The sequence below is a fragment of the Paramormyrops kingsleyae genome, chromosome 5 (genome assembly GCF_048594095.1).
Source record: "Paramormyrops kingsleyae isolate MSU_618 chromosome 5, PKINGS_0.4, whole genome shotgun sequence".
Classification (NCBI taxonomy): domain Eukaryota; kingdom Metazoa; phylum Chordata; class Actinopteri; order Osteoglossiformes; family Mormyridae; genus Paramormyrops; species Paramormyrops kingsleyae.
The window spans coordinates 39,112,620-39,133,343 of record NC_132801.1 but is presented as its reverse complement, the minus strand read 5'-3'; the positions used below and the strand labels follow the sequence as shown (position 1 = coordinate 39,133,343).

Genomic DNA, 20,724 nt, shown 5'->3' with positions numbered 1-20,724 from the left:
AGGTATCTGGTTCCCACACGTTCTACTGCAACACCCCATACACACATACACAAGCAGTCACTCACGCACGTACGCAGTGCGCGCTCCGCGATAGTTACAATATTTGACATTCACTTTTAAACGCAAGGCCAGATATCAAATTATAGTATTCACCCATTAAAATAAATCTTAAAAACCACAGGAATTTGTTAGGGTGGGTGCTATGGCTATCATAGGGGTAGCCACAGCACCCCAAGCCCCTCCCAGGCGCTGTTCACTAAAGTACCTCCTTTTGCAAAGTACAGTGGTACCTCAGAGCTCGAACTTAATTCGTTCAGAACTCCGGATCGAATCCTAAAAAGAATTTCCCCATAAGAAACAATAGAAAACTAGTTAATTGGTTGTTGGCCCCAAAAAATTACACCTAAATATGTTTTTTAGCATTTAAACAGAAAATGAACCGGATAAAACAAGAAGAGCATACACTGTACTAAACACATCTAAGCACATTTATCAAAACAATAATTTGTAAAGTAAGAAAATAAATGTATCCAAACAATGTGTAAATTAAAAAAATATAAAAAAATGTGTCCTGCCCCGATCGTCCGCTCCTTCCGTGTACCACGCCCCCTCGTTATCGCCATGTGGAATCCCCGTGTGATCAGCTGTTTCTGGTTGTTGTCATTAGTCCTCTGTATTTAGTCTGGGTTTCAGTTTGTTTCCCCAGTCCAGTCATTGTATTGTCCATCTGCGTTTTGCCTGCCTTACCTGTAATTAAACCCCGTATTCCCCGATACCCTGACGTCTGCGCCTTTTGTCTCCGTTCCGTCCCTGTTCGGCATGACAATATTATTATAATAAAATGTATTAATGGTTTATTATTAATATTAAAATAATTCATAAGAAATCTTTATTTTTAAATGTATTTTATGATATAATAAAAAATACTGTTACTGTCTATCGTTGTCTAAATGTATTTATACTGTCTAAAATAAATACAGTGGTACCTCAGTTCTCGAAGTCAATGCGAGGCTGAAACTGAAGCTTTACCCTTTGTTTCCGCTGAGAGACGTGCGGCGTGACTCATTTCCTCGCGCGTACAAGTTATCTTAGGTCGGCGTTCACGGTTTGACTTCTGAGATTCAGATGGAGTTCTAGGTAATTTTTTTCAAACTGGTTGGTTCGACTTTTAAGAAATTTGAGTTCTAATGAGTTCGAGAACTGAGGTACCACTGTATATATATTAATTATTATTTTTAGATAACATACAAAAATGTACTTGCCAACGGCGTTTTTAGAGTGATAGTATTCTTAACCAGGTTCTACTGAACCAGAATCAAAATGTGTTCACTTAAGTACGTCACTCTGGTAAATGTGTCTGTGAAATGCAGTAAATGCAAATACATTATACTATAGTACATTATATTGATATTAGGAGCACTTTGTAACTTGTAAAACGCAGTGAGAATACTGAGTTGACCACGCATAATGTATGTGCATAAACACATAGAAGAGGGTGTAGTGTACTGGCCTCGACATGACCCACCCCATGCAGTCCGACATGACCCCCCCCCCCCTCCCCCATCAAGCCTCGCTGTTCAGTTTGGTTTGGTTGCTAAGACACCGCTGTTATTCACCGAAGAGTGTGAGTAAATACGGTAAAATCTGTATATACGAATAGAGATAAAGCAATTAGTTGAAATAAAGAACTGCTTTTCCATTGTATTTGTGTTGAAATACGTTTAACAATTACATCACTGTAATTAGCGTTGAAGGTATTCGTTTTTGTTGCGTTTTCAGATTGCAGAGTAGCTACGTAACATATGAGTTTTACTGGAAGTTACTCAGTTGAATACCTACGTATGATCCATTTCATTTGCTTACCTAACAAAACATAACTTTCAAAGTCGCATTTTTTGTCTACCTACTACCGTGTTTTCGCTGCCCTATAATAAAATGTGTGTATACATACCTTTGTGTTCGATGGTCACTTTACAAGGTGCACCTGCTCATATGCTCAAATTAATGTAAGCAGTTAAGGTCCAGTAGCCCCCCCCCCCCCCCCATCAGTTCTTCTGAATATTTTTAAAAAAACTAACAGCTAGAATGCAAATTGAGTACTGAATATAATTCAATTTCTGACCAATTTTAATATACATAGACAGTCAAAAAATGATGATTTAATGATATTCATGATAGCATATCTCTCAAAGTATATGTTAGCTTAGCCATTTCCAAACCTCTTCAAAAGTCACCCCAGTATTTGTCATAATACCTCATTAAGTTATTTAACTAATTAAATTGTTTAACTAATTAAGAGAGCTGTCGGAATGTGTCAGATATATGGAATGGCTGAGGTGTCCCTGAGGAGAGGTTTGGGAATCAAAGTCATCCAACAAGATTTCAGTAACTTTTTTTTCAAAACAGAAGAAATTATTGTTATTTTGTGTTGCTGTTCGTTTGCACGTTTTTCATGTTAAATTGTGTTTTTTTTTCTCAACAAATATATAGTTACATCCCAGATAAATGGCTTGAGACATTCTGGCTGCCTATGACTTTTGCACAGTACTGTATGTTATAGTTATTCCAGAGGGCTTTGTGTTTTTCCTTTACGCCTTTGTTGTACTTTATCCCTTAGATGTCACGAAGTCCTTCAACCTTTGTGGATGCTGATAATCCACATCAGAGTCTTCGCTCACAGTCAGAACTGACTGACACTGAGAGCAGGAGTGAAACTGATGAAGCAGAAAGTGATTTGGGCACATGCACAATATTGCAGAGTGATGATGTCTGCACTGACAGCCGTGAGGAGAGCGTATGTACAGAAACACAGAAAACTATAGGATCACACTGGAGCTCATACGTGCAGCCCAAAGCTGAAGGAGACCTCCGTATATACAGCCAGCTGTGAGTAGGTTTCTCTATGGGATTTCCATAAATGTAACACTAGTAAATCATTTCAGTACATTTTTAATATCCTCTTCTCTCCAGGGAATGTGGCTGTGAGGTGATGGCGTGCCAGTTTAATAATGATGGCGCTCTTCTGGCTGTTGGACTCAGTAATGGAACAATTAAGGTAGATACTTTTGGATGTATTATTGTGAAGAAGCTTTAGCGTGTTCTGTGCACTGTTGGAATTAGCATTATATGGCATCTCAAACCTCTTACTTTCAGATATAGAAGCAATTGCCACAACAGGACAAAATTAAATAATGTATAGTTACATTAAGAAGTAATGGAGCACAGTACAGGCAAAAGACTACATTCCACACTGCAGAGTGCAGACACCCATATCCCGGTTAGTCCTTTCCTCTTGGCCCAGTCGTGAGATAGATAGATAGATAGATGATAGATAGATAGATAGATAGATAGATAGATAGATAGATAGATAGATAGATAGATAGATCAGTCAACAAACAGGAAACAACATGTTCAGCAAAACCAGAAACCACAGCACAACTTTGCAAAAGAGGCTGCAATCTCTTTAGCCTGGCCTGAGCAGTCTCTGCACTACTGGCATATAGATAAGGGAGAACACCTCTTCCTTGTATCACACCAGCTGTATAATTCACCTGTGGCTCAACTAGAGAACATAACCAATCAGAGTACCCTCAGATTACATTACTGTAAACATATTCTATATTTTATATGCTTGTTTTAAACAAATACACATACATAAATATATGTAGGCTCCCTTCACCATTTACGTACATAATACCATTCACGTACATAAAATTATCTATTTTACGGATGTCAATGCCATGATCCCAGAGACGGCATCACACAATGCTAGGATGACCAGCTTCAATGGAGTGTAACAAGAAATGAATAGTCTATATGAAAAATCCCTACTTGACTGCAATAACCAAACATATGGCTGAGCGATATAAATGTTTACATTATTGGCTTATAATCATATAAAATTTAAAGATTAAAAAAAGGATAAACTGTTGAAAAGCAACATTGGTTAATAGCGTACAACAGCCTATCAAAATTGCTACTCTGCCAGCGATGTCAAACCTGTTCCCTAGAATTAGTAGTGAGGCAGTCAATGAAAAAACCATACAAACCATTTTGGAGTTTTCTAGTATTGTGCCCTATGACGAAAAAGTGTATAATTAGATTATAGTTTGCAGTCCATTTAGCATTTTTTTGCTTTGAATCTATGTAAGGTCAATTTAACAAAAAAAAAGAGCCTTGAAGTGAAGAAATAATAATTTGAATTATACAGTGAGATACAGTGCCTTGCAAAAGTATTCATCCCCCTTAGCATTTTTCATGTTTTGTTGCCTCACAACCTAGAATTAAAATGGGATATTCTTGAGCAAAACCTGTGTCAGTCTGCCTGTGATTTGAGACTGGGACGGAGGTTCACCTTCCAGCAGGACAATGACCCGAAGCATACTGCTAAACACTAGCTTTACTATACATCGGAGAGAATTTGCGTTAATTCCTTGCCTCTTGACCCCCGGGGGTTTGTCATGCTGTGGCAGTACACATCAGTCACACCTGAGAGACCGGCAAATTTGCATTTGACTGCTAGCGCCACTGTCACAGAGAGGTGGGGGAGGGGTTGTTCTGAAAGCACAGGCCTGGCTTTGCTTGAGCAAGAAAAAGGTTTTGTGTCTGACCCTCATTGGAACTTTGGGCAGTGTTTGTGTGTGTGTATATATATATATATATTGTTTTTGCTCCCATTTTTCATGAGCTGAACTCAAAGATCTGAAAGATTTTCAACATACACAAAAAACCCATTACTCTCAAATATTGTTCACAAATCTGTCTAAATCTGTGTTAGTGAGCACTTCTCCTTTGCTGAGATAATCTATCCCACCTCACAGGTGCTGATTAGGCAGCATGAATAATGTACAGGAAAATGGGGTACTCATTTGCTAATGCACCAATGACAAAAGCAGCCAATGGCAGGACTGTACTGTGTATAAAAGTGCTGCCACAGAGCTGCATGAATCATTTCTAAATGTGATTCCTGAAGAACAACACCAGAATGGCCCCTCAAGACCTGCCACGCCAGAAAAGATACACTGCGCAAGCTGCTTTGCTTCTGATGCAGGAAATGGATGACGGCGAGTCTGATGGCGGCGATGTTTCATTCGCTGTAGATAACTCTGATTTGTCATCTGATGAAGACAACGACTTTACAAATACGACGGAACAAGAAAACACCAGCCCCCCACGAAAGAAGAGCCGTGGTATAGGGAAGAGAGATGCCAAGCCAAGCCTGACTGCAAAAGATGGCTCAGTTTGGGTGCATCAAGAAGCCGGACAACAATTTGAGACAGTGCATAGCACATCCTTCACTGCCAGCAGTGGACCCACAGAGTATGCAAAGCGTAAAGTCACCAGCGTGCTGCAGAGCTTCCTGTGTCTGATTGACATTGGGATGCTGCTGACCATCAGAGAGTGTACGCTCCTGCAAGGCCGCAGAACAAATCCCGAATGGAACCTGTCAGTGTATGAATTGATGGCTTTTCTATCAGTTCTGTTTTTCAAAGCAGTTATGTCTCCAGTTGGTGCCATGGTGGACTCCTGGTCGGAAGACTTTCTGGTGCCAGCAGTCAAGGAGACAATGTCCAGAGACCGCTTCATTAGAATTATGGCAAACCTTCGCTTTGACAACAAGGACACCCGTGCTGAGCGTGTAAAAACCAATAGATTTGCAGCAATTTCTGATATCTGGTCACGCTTCACTACAAACTGTGTAGCAAGTTTCTGCCCAGGACAACACATCACAATTGATGAACAGCTTTTCCCAACAAAGGTCCGTTGTCCATTCATACAGTACATTGCCACCAAGCCCGAAAATTTTGGAATTAAATTCTGGATGGCCACAGATTTGGAGACGAAATATGTTTGCAATGTATTCCCTTACTTGGGAAAGGATCCTGGTCGTCCCACAGGTGAGAAGCTGTCAGAGAACATGGTGATGCGTCTCATGCAGCCATTCCTTGATGTGGGCAGGAATGTCACAACGGACAACTTTTTCACCTCATTATCACTGGCACACAGACTGCTTCACCGTAACACCACTCTTCTTGGCACAATGAACAAAGTTCGGCGTGAGCTTCCACCTCCAGCAAAGGACACTGCAGCACGGGAACAATTCTCCACATCGGTGTTCAGAAGTGGCAGTGTGTCATTGACAGTGTATGCTCCAAAGGCAAAGAAAACAGTGTGTGTTCTGAGCTCCATGCACCAACACGTGGTGCCCGGGGATGACAGAAAGAAAAAACCAAACACAATAACAGACTACAACTATATGAAGTGTGGTGTTGGTGTTTTGGACCAAATAGCACGCAAATACTCAGTACGAGCAGCAACACGCAGGTGGCCAGTTGCAGTGTTCTATAATATGCTGGACTTGGCGGCAGTGAATGCCTATGTGCTCTACAAGGCATGCACGGGGTACACAGGTACTAGAAGACGGTTTCTGCATCGTCTAGCCATGGAACTCCGAGGGCGATTCATGCAGGAAAAGGAAATGCAGAAAGAAAAGGCTTCTGCTGCTGCTGCTGCTACTATAGCCGCTGTTGCTGCTGCTGCTGCTCAGGCTGTTGTGCCAATGTCCTCACCCACATGGACAACGCAGTGCCAGGCACAGCAGAAATGCAACAAAAATCGCAGCAAGTTTCGCTGTGCAAAGTGCCACAAGTACACCTGCGCCAAATGTAGGGACCAGGATTACTGGGTCTGTACAGCGTGCAAATAAATAAATCACATAAATAAATTTGTATTTCAATTTGACTCTGAATGTTATCTGTTTGGCTGTTTTTTTCATTTCATTTTTTAACAAATAAACATTCTTGTTCTAAAACATTCTGTGACAGTTTTTCTTTCATAATTGCAGTTTAGTCCGTGTGTGGGACATTTTGTGTGAATAAGGTACACAATCAAGTCACTGCTGTGAATGTTTCTCTGTGAGTTAGAGAGTTCCGGGCTGTAGGTGAATGGTGTGAACAACTGCAAATACCTTCCCTTGGAGAGTGTGAACGGGTAATTGGTGCGTTTACACAGCAATTACAGGAGGACAATGGACTGGCTCAAAATGCTAATTTGTCTCCAGGATTATTTTTTGTCAGTAAAGCTAGTGTAAAGCAACACTCGAGTGGTTTAAGGGGAAACATTTAAATGTGTTGGAATGGCCTAGTCAAAGTCCAGACCTCAATCTAATTGAGAATCTGTGGTCAGACTTGAAGATTGCTGTTCACAAGCGAAAATCATCCAACATGAAGGAACTGCCGCAGTTTTGCGTTGAGGAATGAGCAAAAATCCCAGTGGCAAGATGTGGCAAGTTCATAGAGACTTATCCAAAGCGACTTGCAGCTGTAATTGCCACAAAAGGTGGCTCTACGAAGTACTGACTTTAGGGGGGTGAACAGTTATGCACACTGAAGTTTTCTGTTGTCTTGTCCTATTTGTTGTTTGCTTCACAATAAAAAAGAAATACATCTTCAGAGCTGTAGGTATGTTCTGTAAATGAAATGGTGCAAACTGTCAAACAATCCATTTTAATTCTAGGTTGTGAGGCAACAAAACGTGAAAAATGCCAAGGGGGGTGAATACTTTTGCAAAGCACTGTAATTAGTGATAATTTAATAATAAATAATCAATATTGACTGAAATGAAAAAAATAATTTTGAAATAAAATATTTTGCCATATTGCTCAGCCCCAAGCAGATCCTTACCTAAAGGCCTAGGACAACTTGTCATAGTCTCTCAAAGGAATGATATGGTGGTGGATTGCCAATGACCCTTTTCAATGACCTGCAATCAATGAAACCTTCAGCAGGGTTCTCAGACCTGCTGATCTTGAACTAGGAATCACACAACTGAGAGCTGTACCCTGCGTGCTAGATAATCCTTGTCTTCTTACTAATTCTAGAGCAGAGGTACGCAGTTATTTTTCCCCAAGGTCCAAAGGTCCAAATTGCATCCACCACACAAACCACAGTCTGCTGGGCGAGGTATCCCATCTGTAGATTGCACTTCATGGAGGTCCACCATTTCAATACCCCTGTTCTGCAGTTTTAACAGGACGAGTGGAACTCCAAAGACACTCCTACCCCCAAAAAGCTTGACTGGATGTTCCAGCTATGTTGGACAAGCTGGTGTCCACATACTTTGGGCTATATTTTGTAGCTCAATAGAAGAGGTGGCAGTGGAGCCTTGACCCTGCCTCAGCTGCAGCAAACCAGAATGCAAAAGCTGTCCTGATGCAGAGTGACCAAAGACCCCACAACTCCCTAAAATGTGACAGTGTGGAGATCATCCACTGTCTCACTGCCAAGTAGGAGTGTAACGGTACACATATTCATACCTAAAATTTTCAGTACGGGTCTTCTAGTTCGGTACACATATGTACCACAGGCATTTTTTTAACTGCTGCACCATAATGGATATTTATTTTGTTATACGTTGTATTTTTTGAGACAATATTTGAGTTTCGCAGTTCTAATGTGAAGCTGAAAGCTGTTGATGTGAATACAGTACAGATCAGGTACAATTAATTTTCTAAATGTGCACCTTAATGGATACATATTGTTATTTACTTGAGAGAATATTTATTTTAGTTTACTGTTAAGGGGCGGCATGGTGGTGCAGTGGTTAACACTGTCGCCTCACAGCTCTCGGACCTGGGCTCAGGTCTCTCCCTGGGTTCCATGTGTGTGGAGTTTGGCAGTTCTTCTGGGTACTTTGGTTTTCCCCCACAGTCCAAAAACATGCAGAGGCTTATTGGAGTTACCAAACTGCCCGTAGGTGTGTGTATGTGTGTGGTTCAGGTATACCTTACCTTGTGGGTTGGTGCCCCATCCTGAGTTGTTCCCTGCAGACCCCCCATGACCCTGAACAGGGTAAGCGGTTACAGAAGATGGATGTATTTATTTTAAAATAAATTTTGGTTTTTCATTAGTATAGGTTGCAGCAGTATTTGACAGAGACTTTTTATCTATTAAAGATAGTTATCCTTTGTTCAGTAAACCAGTATTTAATAAAGAAAAAAAAAAACGTGATTTTTGTGTACCGTTACACCCCTGCTGCCAAGGAAAATACACACTGTTACTCATTACTTATAATGCTTTGGTTGTGATAATTGACAGCTTCTCTAAGTGCTTGAGTAGAATGTGTGTATTTTTGTGTTGGTTTTGTTGTGTATTTTTAATAATTTTCTCAGCAAGTGCCAATGAGCCTTAAGCTGGCTGTAGTTCAGCATGCTATTTTTGGTAGACATGTCCCTTTGGATGCAGGCTAAGAGATCTGCTAGGGCAGGTTAGGTCATTTCAGGGTTCTCCGAATATATGAAAATACCATCTAGGATGACCTCCACTCATTGGTATTTAACTCCTTAGGTGTATAACACAGACACCAGCAGTCTAGTGCAGACACTTAGGGACAGTGAGAGCCTGCTGTCCTCTCTCCCTGTCACTGCACTGCGCTTCATTCTCAGCTCCAAGTCTCACAGCCTCCTTCTGGCCACATGTGAGTATTGCATGTTTACCCGTTCTTCATTTTTTTTCTCTCCGTCCTCCTGGCTTTCTGGACTGGTTTTCCTCTTCGCCTCAGATGCCAGTGGCAGCGTGAGGTGCTGGTACATATGGGGGCATGAATGTTTGTGGACTGTAAGAGAGGTTGGAGAAAGTTCCTCCCAAGGAGAGCCAAGGCAGACGCTCTCGCTGTCCATCTCCGCCTCTGGTGAGACGGCAGCAGCTGGGGGCTCAGACTCTGCAATACACCTATATGACATGAAGACTCAGCAGAGGCTTTCAACCTGTAGTGCAAGGTAATCTCAATGGAAGCAAGTTGCTATCTTGACCTCAATTTCTATCTCAATTTATGACAACAACTTAAAAAACTTCTTCTTTCTCGGAAAATTGATATCATCAGTCTGTCAACAGAGGAACACAATCGAAATACCAAAAATTGGGTCAGAACTCAAATGGCTCAGGACCTTTTCATTATATTTTATATCCACCATGGGAGCAACGCAAACATTTCAGCACTAGGCTTTCAGTAACATGCATTTCCATTTATGATAAATTTCCATACTTTGATATTTCCCCATTTAATCCTGTAATTGTGATATTAAAGGCCTTTTAAGTATCAGAAGGAATTCCTCCTCCTGCTCTTTCAGCTCTTCCAGGATGGTTATGGATGGACATAGGCTTCGAGTCTTTGCTGTGACATTCCACCCTGCGAAGGAGAATGAGTTCATTTCAGGAGGCTGGGATAATACTATACATGTAAATAAAAGGCTTGTCTAAACATTGGCAATACTATTTGCTGTGAAATGAGAAGAATAAAGTAATCTTTACAACACTAACCCTAAGCATTCTTATAGTTCTGGGACACTAGACAACAGCGCTCTGTCAGGTAAAGGTTTGTCTAACTTTCTACCCACACTGTCTACTTTACCGCATGACAGTTCATGGTGTCAAATCCATCTAGTGAGAAAATATTTGTGTGTTAACCCTGTCAGAATGCTGTCAGGTCCTCATATCTGTGGGGACTCTCTCCATATTGACCCTGTGACCAATCAAATCCTCTCTGGGTCCTGGAGGAAGGAGAAAGCCCTTGAGGTAACAAGAGTAACGCAAAAACTATTTTGTCAGGTGTGCAGTATAATGTAGTGGTTCATTTATATATTTCACCTAAATACTCAGAGGTTCTGGATGAAGGTGCACAAGTGTTGTTGCATCTTGATGCTGTAAGTCTTCCTTCCTTTGTGACAGATCTGGGAGTATTCTTCTGGCCAGAAGATATGTGAAGTCCCCGAAGACCCCCACGGACAGAGCAGAGTGAGTGTCCATCTGCACACACAGAAACAGTGGCATCTTGTGTCACATAGCAGCATTCGGACATCTAAGAGACCTCAAACATCAAACACTAGACCACACTAGAAACAATAGGACCACAAGGGATTAAAATAAAAGCAAATCGGTGATGATGAAGTTAAATGGGCAGAAACTACACACTCGAGGAGGCACAGTGAAAACAATATCAAAGTACACTACTGGGGATCCAAAACTACACGCAGGGAACAAACACACACTAACAGAACTACATAATCAACAATGTCCAACAAAGGAACAGCGCATGGGCAGGCGGTTATACACATGATGAGGTTCCAACATGGGACAGGTGAGGGTCATTTACAATTAATGAAACACTACCAGGTACACGTAAGAAGGATTACAAAGCTTCACTTCAGAAATAAATACAAACAGAGACCACTAAGAACAAAGGCACAAAACCAGATCCAGTACAGATAAACAAACACGAGACATACCGGTAACTGACACAGGAGTATACCAAACTGAATTCGGGAGAAGAAAATACAAAAAAATCAATATAATTGAGAACCTATGATGGTAGGAATATGTGGTTCTCAGCTGCATGCTCAGCCCATTCAGCCATGCAGTGGCCCAGGATGCAGGGGAAACATTTGGGACTAGAAGATACTAAACACATAAAAGGACAGGATGGACAGAGACTGATCCGAATACCTTGCAAGTGAACTGCATCTCTGTTTGTGGTGCACATCAATCTCGGTGTCCTCAGAGACAAATGCACCCATGTCATATTTTGTCAGTATTTGTGTTATTTTTAATCTTATCGCATCTGGCCAATGTTAAACATATTTATGTAATCACGTATAATTGGTTATACACCTGTGGATTTAGCTTTGATCACAAAGATCTTCAAGTGACATTTTCTCTTAATCATTATGTTATAAGTACAGTCAACTCTAAATGACAATTTATTCTTGATGCTCACAATAAGGCTTCATGTTGTACTCAGTCAGCTCCAATTCAACATGTGCAGCTGGTTTGGCTGACTTGAGCTTCTCTGGCGAAATCCTTGTTACCCCACACTCATTTTGTAAAGTAAGGCTGGTTTTTGTAGGGTTTGGCACAAAAATCAATAACGATGCCAGATAGAAGGTCACAGGACATAATGGTACAAACCATTTTTTTCCTTTTCATTCAGTTGTATGGCTATTAAATGATGTAGCCAATTTTTAAGGCATTCTCGAATAACAGTTTTTTTGTGTACAGTAATGGCCTAAAAAAGACATGTTATTGGAAGGTAAACTCACCAATTCGCCTGAGGCGAGTTATTTAGATGAAGGGTGAGCACAATCAAATGAACACTAGCCTGGTAGCTAGTTAAAAAATATTGCATGTCGGACTACAGTTTTTAACAAACTAGTCCATTCGACGAGTACCACAACTCTTAAGTTATACCCCTTTGTATTACTAACTGATTTTAAGCAGTGCTTATCATGAATTGTTTCAACATCATGGAAACTACAGTCAAACCTTGGATTGCAAGTAACTTGGTTTGCGATTGTTTTGTAAGACGAGCAAAATTTTAACTTGATAAATGAGCGAGGTCTTGCAATATGAGTATTATGTATACGCTTTGTCTGCCGAGCGTCACGTAATCAAAACTGAGCCAATGGTTCTTCTCTGTCTCTCGCTGCAGGATTGTGGGTAATCGTTTCCCATGCTCGGTCTTAGTCGGGGTGCCTCACTCGTATAGTCAAAATTTAGTAGAAAAGCACCACCTGAATAAGGGTGTAGCAGTGCGAGCAATGAATCTGTTTAACGACAATACAATGTCCACATTTCTGCAAAATCAAAAAGGAGGCAAAAGCGGCTGTCATTGGATAGATTCCTTGTTAAAGTTACACGAAAAGAAAAAGATTCCAGTGAGCCAACAGATAGCAGTTATTCCGTTAGTTATAGTGAAAGTCGTCCTACAAAATAACCCTCCTCCTCTCTCTCGTCTCTCACACCATCCACAATTCTTTTCAAAGGTAAAGTGCAGGTTAATTTGTTTTATGTATTTTTACTTTATATTTTGTATTAATTTTTATTTTTATTTTATTTTATTTATCCTTTTTTTCACCAGGAAGGTTCCACTGAGATACAATATCTCTTCTTCCAGGAAGTCCTGGCCAAGATGGCAGCAAATAAGAAAAAAGACAAAAGTTTCATATACATACATACAGAGATGATTAATATGAACACAGACTAAAACACAAATACTAAAATTATACATAGAATAAAATTAATTTATACAAAACAATGGCACTGTTCAAAGTTTAAGAGATTTTTAAACACATTCAGAGAAGGCAAGGACTTTAAATTCAGTATATTTTGTTCCACTCATGTGGTGCATAACAACTAAAGGCCGATTTCCTCAGTTCTGTACATGCGGTGGGAGACTGAAGGAGAAGTTTAACTGATGAACGGGTACTATATGTATTAGAGCGGAACATCAGCAAACTACATAAATACTGAGGTACTTTGCTCATTTAAGCCTTTGTAATAAAAACCAGGCAATGTATTTTCCTTCTAAGATGTAATGATGTCCACTCCACCATCTCATATAGCTTACAGTGATGAGTTCTTGCTGTGGCACCAGTTATAAACCTCAATGCTGTATGATAAATAACATCTAGTTTCTTTAAGATGAAGGTGCATATGTATTTTACATCACCATAATGTAATTGTCACACCCCGATCGTGCTGATCCTCCTGTGCCACGCCCCCTCGTTAACCTCATGTCGATTCCCAGTGTTTCACAGCTGTTTTCAATTGTCTGTATTAGTTCAATGTATTTAAGTCCACGTCAGAGTTTGTTTCCCTAGTTCTGTCATTGTAGTGTCGTGCTGTAGTGTTATGCATGGTTATATCGTCTTGTAGCTCCGTTTTGTTATTTTCTCCTTATGCCCCTTCGTTCTCCCATTAAATCCTTTTATTTAACCCCGTTCCTGATTTCGTCCGCCTGTTTCCCTGGTCCGTGTTCTCCGACGCGTGACAGTAATACTGATAGGAAGGTTCTCTGTACTAGTCTTTTTCTAGCAATGAAGGGAAAACATTTCTTTAAATGTTCACAATAGAGAACACAAGTAATTTACCACCAATTAATACGAATACAGCATCGTCTATGACCTATATATGTATAACTGAGGTTGATGTGATACTAAGCCTAGCTAAACTCAAAATAAATAAATCGCAGGGGCCTGATGGCATCTTACCTTTAGTCTTGAAAGAGATGAGGGATATTATTAGCCAACCTTTGACTTTAATATTCCAGAAATCGTTATCTGCGGGTGTGGTACCATCAGATTGGAAGCATGCTAATATAACACCCATATTCAAAAAAGGGGATAGAAGTAATCCAGCAAACTATAGGCCAATCAGTTTAACTAGCATTACTGGAAAAATAATGGAAGCTATAATTCAAGTGAAAATGGTAGATTACCTAGATGCAAATAACATTATAAAGGATAGCCAACATGGATTTAGGAGAGGTAGATCCTGCTTAACGAATCTGCTTGAGTTCTTTGAGGAAGCTACAAGTGAAATTGATCACAAAAAGGCCTATGATGTGATTTACTTAGATTTCCAGAAAGCCTTTGATGTTGTCCCCCACAAACGGCTCTTGTTAAAGCTTAAAGCTGCAGGAATTTTAGGAACTGTGGCAGCTTGGATCAAAAACTGGCTAACTGATAGGAAGCAGCGAGTAGTTATTAGAGGCACTATGTCACAGTGGGCCTCCGTTTATAGTGGGGTACCGCAGGGTTCAATTTTAGGACCACTATTGTTCCTAATTTACATTAATGATATTGACACGAATACATATAGTAAACTGGTTAAATTTGCAGACGACACTAAGGTGGGCGGGGTAGCAGATACTAATCTAGCAGCAGAGAGGCTTCAACGGGATCTGGATTTAATTAGCGAATGGGCTGATACTTGGCAGATGAAATTTAACACAGATAAATGTAAGGTAATCCATGCAGGGAGCAGAAATATACAGTACAGATATTTTATGGGTTCCACTGAAATAAAGGTAGCTGATTACGAGAAAGATCTCGGTATGTATGTTGATGCTTCCATGTCCCACTCTCGCCAATGTGGGGAAGCAATAAAAAAGGCGAACAGAATGTTGGGTTATATCTCTAGATGTGTGGAGTTTAAGTCAAGGGAGGTGATGTTACACTTATATAATTCCTTGGTAAGACCCCACCTAGAATACTGTGTGCAGGTTTGGTCACCATACCTCAAGAAGGACATTGCTGCCTTAGAAAAGGTGCAACGAAGAGCTACGAGAATGATTCCTGGTCTTAGAGGAATGTCTTACGAGGAGAGGTTAGCGGAACTGAATCTGTTCAGCCTTGAGCAAAGGAGACTAAGGGGGGATATGATTCAGGTCTATAAGATTCTAACGGGTCTGGATGCTGTTCAGCCAAATGACTATTTCAATATTAGTCTAAATACTAGAACTCGTGGCCATAAGTGGAAATTAGCGGGAGAACATTTTAAAACAAATTTGAGGAAGCACTTCTTTACACAACGTGTAGTCAGAGTATGGAATAGTCTTCCTGCTATTGTAGTGGAAGCTAAAACCATGGGTTCCTTTAAATCAGAGCTAGATAAGATTTTAACAACTCTGAGATATTAGCTAAGTTCTCCCCAAACGAGCTTGATGGGCCGAATGGCCTCCTCTCGTTTGTAAATTTCTTATGTTCTTATGTTCTTATGTTCTTATGTAAACGGAAATAGAAGCCTAGTTCTGGGTGAAGTTTTTTTAACAAGCTGTTTATATGGACTCCAAAAGATAACTTGTTGTCAAGCCAGATACCAAGGTATTTGTAAGAAGACACCCTCTCTAGATGAGTGCCATCTAGTGTTAAAACAGAATAATCAAGGGGAGAACATGAATGTGTAAATACCATACATTTAGTTTTCTTGGCATTTAACACCAGTTTTAACTTGATAAGAGACATCTGTAATAAATTAAAATCAGACTCTAATGAATCGATTGTTTCTCGTATTGACAAAGCAGTGGTGTAAAGAATTGTATCATTTATGAATTGTATTATTTATTAATATTTTTGGGTTGTGGAACGAATTATCTGAGTTTTCATTATTTCTAATGGGAAAATTTGCTTTGTTATACGAGCGCTTTGGATTACGAGCATGTTTCCAGAAGGAATTATGTTCGTAATCCGAGGTTTTCCTGTATGTGCAGAGGCATAACAACCAGAGGAAGTGTGGGTTGTGTATATTTAAATTATTCAGATGTGTCCCTTGCAATATCAAACTCTCCTTGAATATGTGCTATTATGATTAGTACTGCTTATAGCCAATGAATTCTGTTCCTTGTCAGGTCTACACCTGTGATTGGCTGGGACAGGATTACATTGTGGCAGGTGGTAGCCAACCAAACATGTTGAGACTCATCGATCGGCGCACATTGACGGTCAGTATACCGATGGCAGCCACTGTCCATTTTCAAAGTGTCTCAAAGTCACTTGTTAACATTTGCCTCTTCCTCGCGTTGTTGTTTAGTCTGTGTCCAGGGTGCTTGGTCTGCCGTCGGCCATATTCAGTTCTTCCATCAGCCCAAGAGGAAAGTGCACAGGGTTAATTGCTGTCACTTCAGGAAGCAGAGTATTCCTGTTAGACAGCAGTAGCCACCAGGCAATGAAGCAGAATGTCCACTGTGAAGAGAAATAGACCTTTATATTTCAACAAATATAGTCCTCCACGTTTCTGTGCTGCTAATATCACACATATTTTTTTAGACTTAATGATGTAACAAGCTTTTGCTTGCAGGCACCCTAAACTACCTTTATGTGTTCAATGGACTGCTCAATAAATTTGAATTATTATTATCATTTTAAATATTTTTTGCTGGTTTTATTTACTGGATTACATGATGGGTTCAAATCTTGAAAAAAAATGTAAGCGAAGAAGGAATTAATACTCTCTAAGTTACTGGCACAGCTTCAGTGAACAGAAGGCACCTCTGCTCTGAATTGGTATGTAAACAGGTACTTTTTTAGGCAGTTGCATAATGTAACATACATGCACATTGTTTGAGTGTGAGAAGCTGTGCAGCTGGAACAGCAGAAATACTGGGGCAGAATGTTTTTATGAGATTTTGTCAGAATGAGTAACAAATGGGTTGAATAAACAGGAAGAACTGTGCCTCCTTATTCTCTACCCTCCCATGTAGGTCCATGGCCACCCCCACACCCCAACACAGAATCTAGTTTAATGAACCTTAACAGATTTTTTGCAAATTAATCATATATATACTATGAGTTTAATCCATGCTGAAGTTCAAGAAATTAATACCTTTGGGCATTTTAAACAGAAGAAATTGTATTGTTTTGAAAATGTTGAGGATCCCAACAGAAGTTAGACTGTAATATGCATTAAGTAAACGTGATTGAGAAAAATCCCTTTGAAATAATAATACTAAGACTAAAATATTATTCTTATTAATCTTCACCCCATGATCACTAATAGATATCATTTCAAAATAAAACCTTGAACTTAAAGTGCATATACATGCTTTATGTACTTCTGTTTCTGTTAAATAACTTTATGTGTTTTTTTCCTATGTTGGTTTAGATGAGCACTGGAATATTCCTTGATTCTTCCTTCTCTGTCAGAGGTTACAAACTGGAAGTGCCATGAATTACATTACAGTTAAACATATTTTACATAACAGTTAAAAGTCCATAGAACCTCTATATGCAAAAACTAAAAAGAAGCTAACTAAACAAAGTTCAGATAAGCAGCATGATCAGCGGTCTTGTGGAGGAGGTATCATTTGAGAAGTCTCTCAAGAGGGCAAGTGATTCTCTCTGTCACTTCCCCCCAGTAAACCTGCAGGGCTGTGCCATTGGTAGTGTCTGGCGCCCAGCACTGGGAATCTGTCTGTGACATCTGGCTTGACCCCTTTGATCTTTATATCTCTGCATACCTCACAGCTGGTGAGACAGAACAAAAGCAAAGGGGGAGAATAGATGGAATCATGGCCTTTCAGATATTTTCTGACAGAAGGTGAACTCTTAAAGGACATTTAATAGAAGATAACTGGAAGAATGGCAAGCAGTAATACATTTAAACAAACATTGTTTTAAAACATTGTTTAATTCCTGCCGGTCATTAAATTCTGATTGTGAATAAATCCATTCTTAATTTAATCCTTAATATAATTCCTGATCTAATACCTGGTTGTGTACCTGCACACTGGAGACACAGCAGTGCATGGGAGATCCCGTTTAACAATAAGGTATTTGCCTTGCATGATCTTTTCATAGACTTCAGTGCTACTGCATTTGCTTCCATGCATCTAAGAAAGGTGCAGAAGGGACCATCGTCATTTGAGACAGATAGGGGGCCATTGTCGTTTGAGACAGATAGAGGGCCATTGTCATTAGAGACAGATAGGGGGCCATTGTCGTATGAGACAGATAGGGGGCCATTGTCGTATGAGACAGATAGGGGGCCATTGTCGTTTTAGACAGATAGGGGGCCATTGTCGTTAGAGACAGATAGGGGGCCATTGTCGTATGAGACAGATAGGGGGCCATCGTCGTTTGAGACAGATAGGGGGCCATCGTCGTTTTAGACAGATAGGGTGCCATCGTCGTTTTAGACAGATAGGGGGCCATCGTCGTTTTAGACAGATAGGGGGCCATCGTCGTTTGAGACAGATAGGGGGCCATTGTCGTTTGAGACAGATAGGGGGCCATCGTCATTTGAGACAGATAGTGAGCCATCGTCGTATAAGACAGATAGGGGGCCATTGTCGTTTGAGATAGATAGGGGGCCATTGTCGTATGAGACAGCTAGGGGACCATTGTCATTGGAGACAGGGGGCCATTGTCATTTGAGACAGATAGGGGGCCATCGTCATTTTAGACAGATAGAGCGCCATCGTCGTATAAGACAGATAGGGGGCCATTGTCATTTGAGACAGATAGGGGGCCATCGTCATTTGAGACAGATAGCGGGGCCATCGTTGTTTTAGACAGATAGGGGGCCATTGTCGTTTTAGACAGATAGAGCGCCATCGTCGTATAAGACAGATAGGGGGCCATTGTCGTTTGAGACAGATAGGGGGCCATTGTTGTATGAGACAGCTAGGGGACCATTGTCATTGGAGACAGGGGGCCATTGTCATTTGAGACAGATAGGGGGCCATCGTCATTTGAGACAGATAGCGGGGCCATCGTTGTTTTAGACAGATAGGGGGCCATTGTCGTTTGAGACAGATAGGGGACCATTGTCATTGGAGACAGGGGGCCATTGTCATTTGAGACAGATAGGGGGCCATCGTCATTTGAGACAGATAGCGGGGCCATCGTTGTTTTAGACAGATAGGGGGCCATCGTCGTTTGAGACAGATAGGGGACCATCGTCATTTGAGACAGATAGGGGGCCATTGTCGTTGAGACAGATAAGGGGCCATTGTCGTTTGAGACAGATAGGGGGCCATCATCATTTTAGACAGATAGGGGGCCATCGTCGTTTTAGACAGATAGGGGGCCATTGTCGTTCACAGTTTTGCCCTCTACTGGCATCCCTGCATCTTAGCATCTTTTGCTTTTGGTTTGGCAGCAACTACAGTCCACAATTCCTCTTTAATAGCTGAGGTGCACCCTGGATGGGATGAGGCATAATAAAAATATCAATTATGTACAAATAAGATTTTTCTCACACATAAACTTTCAGAGTATTACTTGTTTCTGTGGTCAATGTACAGTCTTTTTTGTCCCTGCATAACCCAGCAATGTTATATTTGTTTAGTACACAGGATTTCCCTTTTCCTGTTTGCTTCATACCCCCCACCCCTTTGAACCGGAAATCCCTCAAATAAACGCTTATATCATGTGGATCTGTGCACCAAGCCACCAAGGCTTTCCTACCACCCCTAGAAGCACCCACTATTTTAGCTCAGGGGCAGAGCATTTCAAATAGCTTTTGGATAGTTGCGAGTCAATAAAGGCCAAGAAACTTTGCAAACACATTTTGTACAGATGCCTTTTTAATATAACTGGTCATAAAGAAATTAATTATGAAGTATGCCAGTGCTTATGTGAATGTATATTTCTTACCTGTGGCCTGTACTACGAAGCGGGGTTACCGGTTTATTGGGGTAACTTGTAGGATTTAAGGTAGTCTGGGCAAAATGTAAGTAAACGAATATTAAGTCCATCTAAACTGTGGTACCTTAAATGCGACAAGATACCCCAATAAGCCAGTAACCCCACTTCCTAGTACAGGCCACTGATGTTGAAAAGGCTAACTGGCCAAATAAGTGAAGTGTAGATCTGTAAACTGGTGCACATGCTAAAATTACACAGTTGTGATTATATAATTTCACAAGGAAACCAGACCCTAACCTTTGTTTGTAGATTATACCTAAACATAACAACACACATATGCATTTTTGTGCAGTGATATGCTAAAAAAATATTGGAATACTTTGTTGTCCATGTTGTTACATTTTCATTTTATTGGTACTAGTAGGTCGACATCACCAGTACCAGAAAAACAGGGAGAACTAGGTACCTTTATTGGTCAAGTGTTAGTTCACATCCACATTCCTTTCTTTAATTTAAGAAAGCCAGTAATAACTCCAATAATAAATGTCAATACATGAAATGTGATTGGAGGCACTTTAAAAAGGGTAAAAGGGACCCCCCCCCCCGGCTGAGGACAAGGAAGGCAACCAGGATACAAGCACAAGAAGCAACATATACCGCCCCCCCCCCTCCAATGTTATACTTTTACAACAGATCAAAATCCATCAAGATTTTGTGTGTCGGCATGTTTACCCAGGGCTCAGTGTGGCTAACAGCTCTTATAATGTGACCCAGGCATAGATGTTTAAATATATAATAGTAATTTA

General features: G+C 40.5%; 1 protein-coding gene across 1 annotated transcript; it reads left to right on the top strand.

The window, feature by feature from the left end:
• Positions 1–1,581: 1,581 nt before the first annotated feature.
• Positions 1,582–16,697, top strand: LOC111839627 (uncharacterized). The gene is made up of 11 exons (XM_023803701.2): positions 1,582–1,624; positions 2,618–2,886; positions 2,971–3,055; positions 9,345–9,474; positions 9,559–9,775; positions 10,127–10,235; positions 10,334–10,365; positions 10,472–10,571; positions 10,725–10,790; positions 16,180–16,272; positions 16,362–16,697. The coding sequence occupies exons 2-11, from the start codon at positions 2,618–2,620 to the stop codon at positions 16,527–16,529; spliced, it is 1,269 nt and encodes a 422-aa protein (XP_023659469.2). The 5' UTR covers positions 1,582–1,624; the 3' UTR covers positions 16,530–16,697.
• The last annotated feature ends 4,027 nt before the right edge of the window (positions 16,698–20,724 follow it).

Bases quoted from the DNA above. Each gene is read 5' to 3' on its own strand.
- LOC111839627 (XM_023803701.2), top strand. From the start codon at position 2,618: ATGTCACGAAGTCCTTCAACCTTTGTGGATGCTGATAATCCACATCAG. The intron at 2,887-2,970 runs GTGAGTAGGTTT...TCTTCTCTCCAG, and splicing joins CTCCGTATATACAGCCAGCT to GGAATGTGGCTGTGAGGTGA. The intron at 10,791-16,179 runs GTGAGTGTCCAT...GTTCCTTGTCAG, and splicing joins ACCCCCACGGACAGAGCAGA to GTCTACACCTGTGATTGGCT.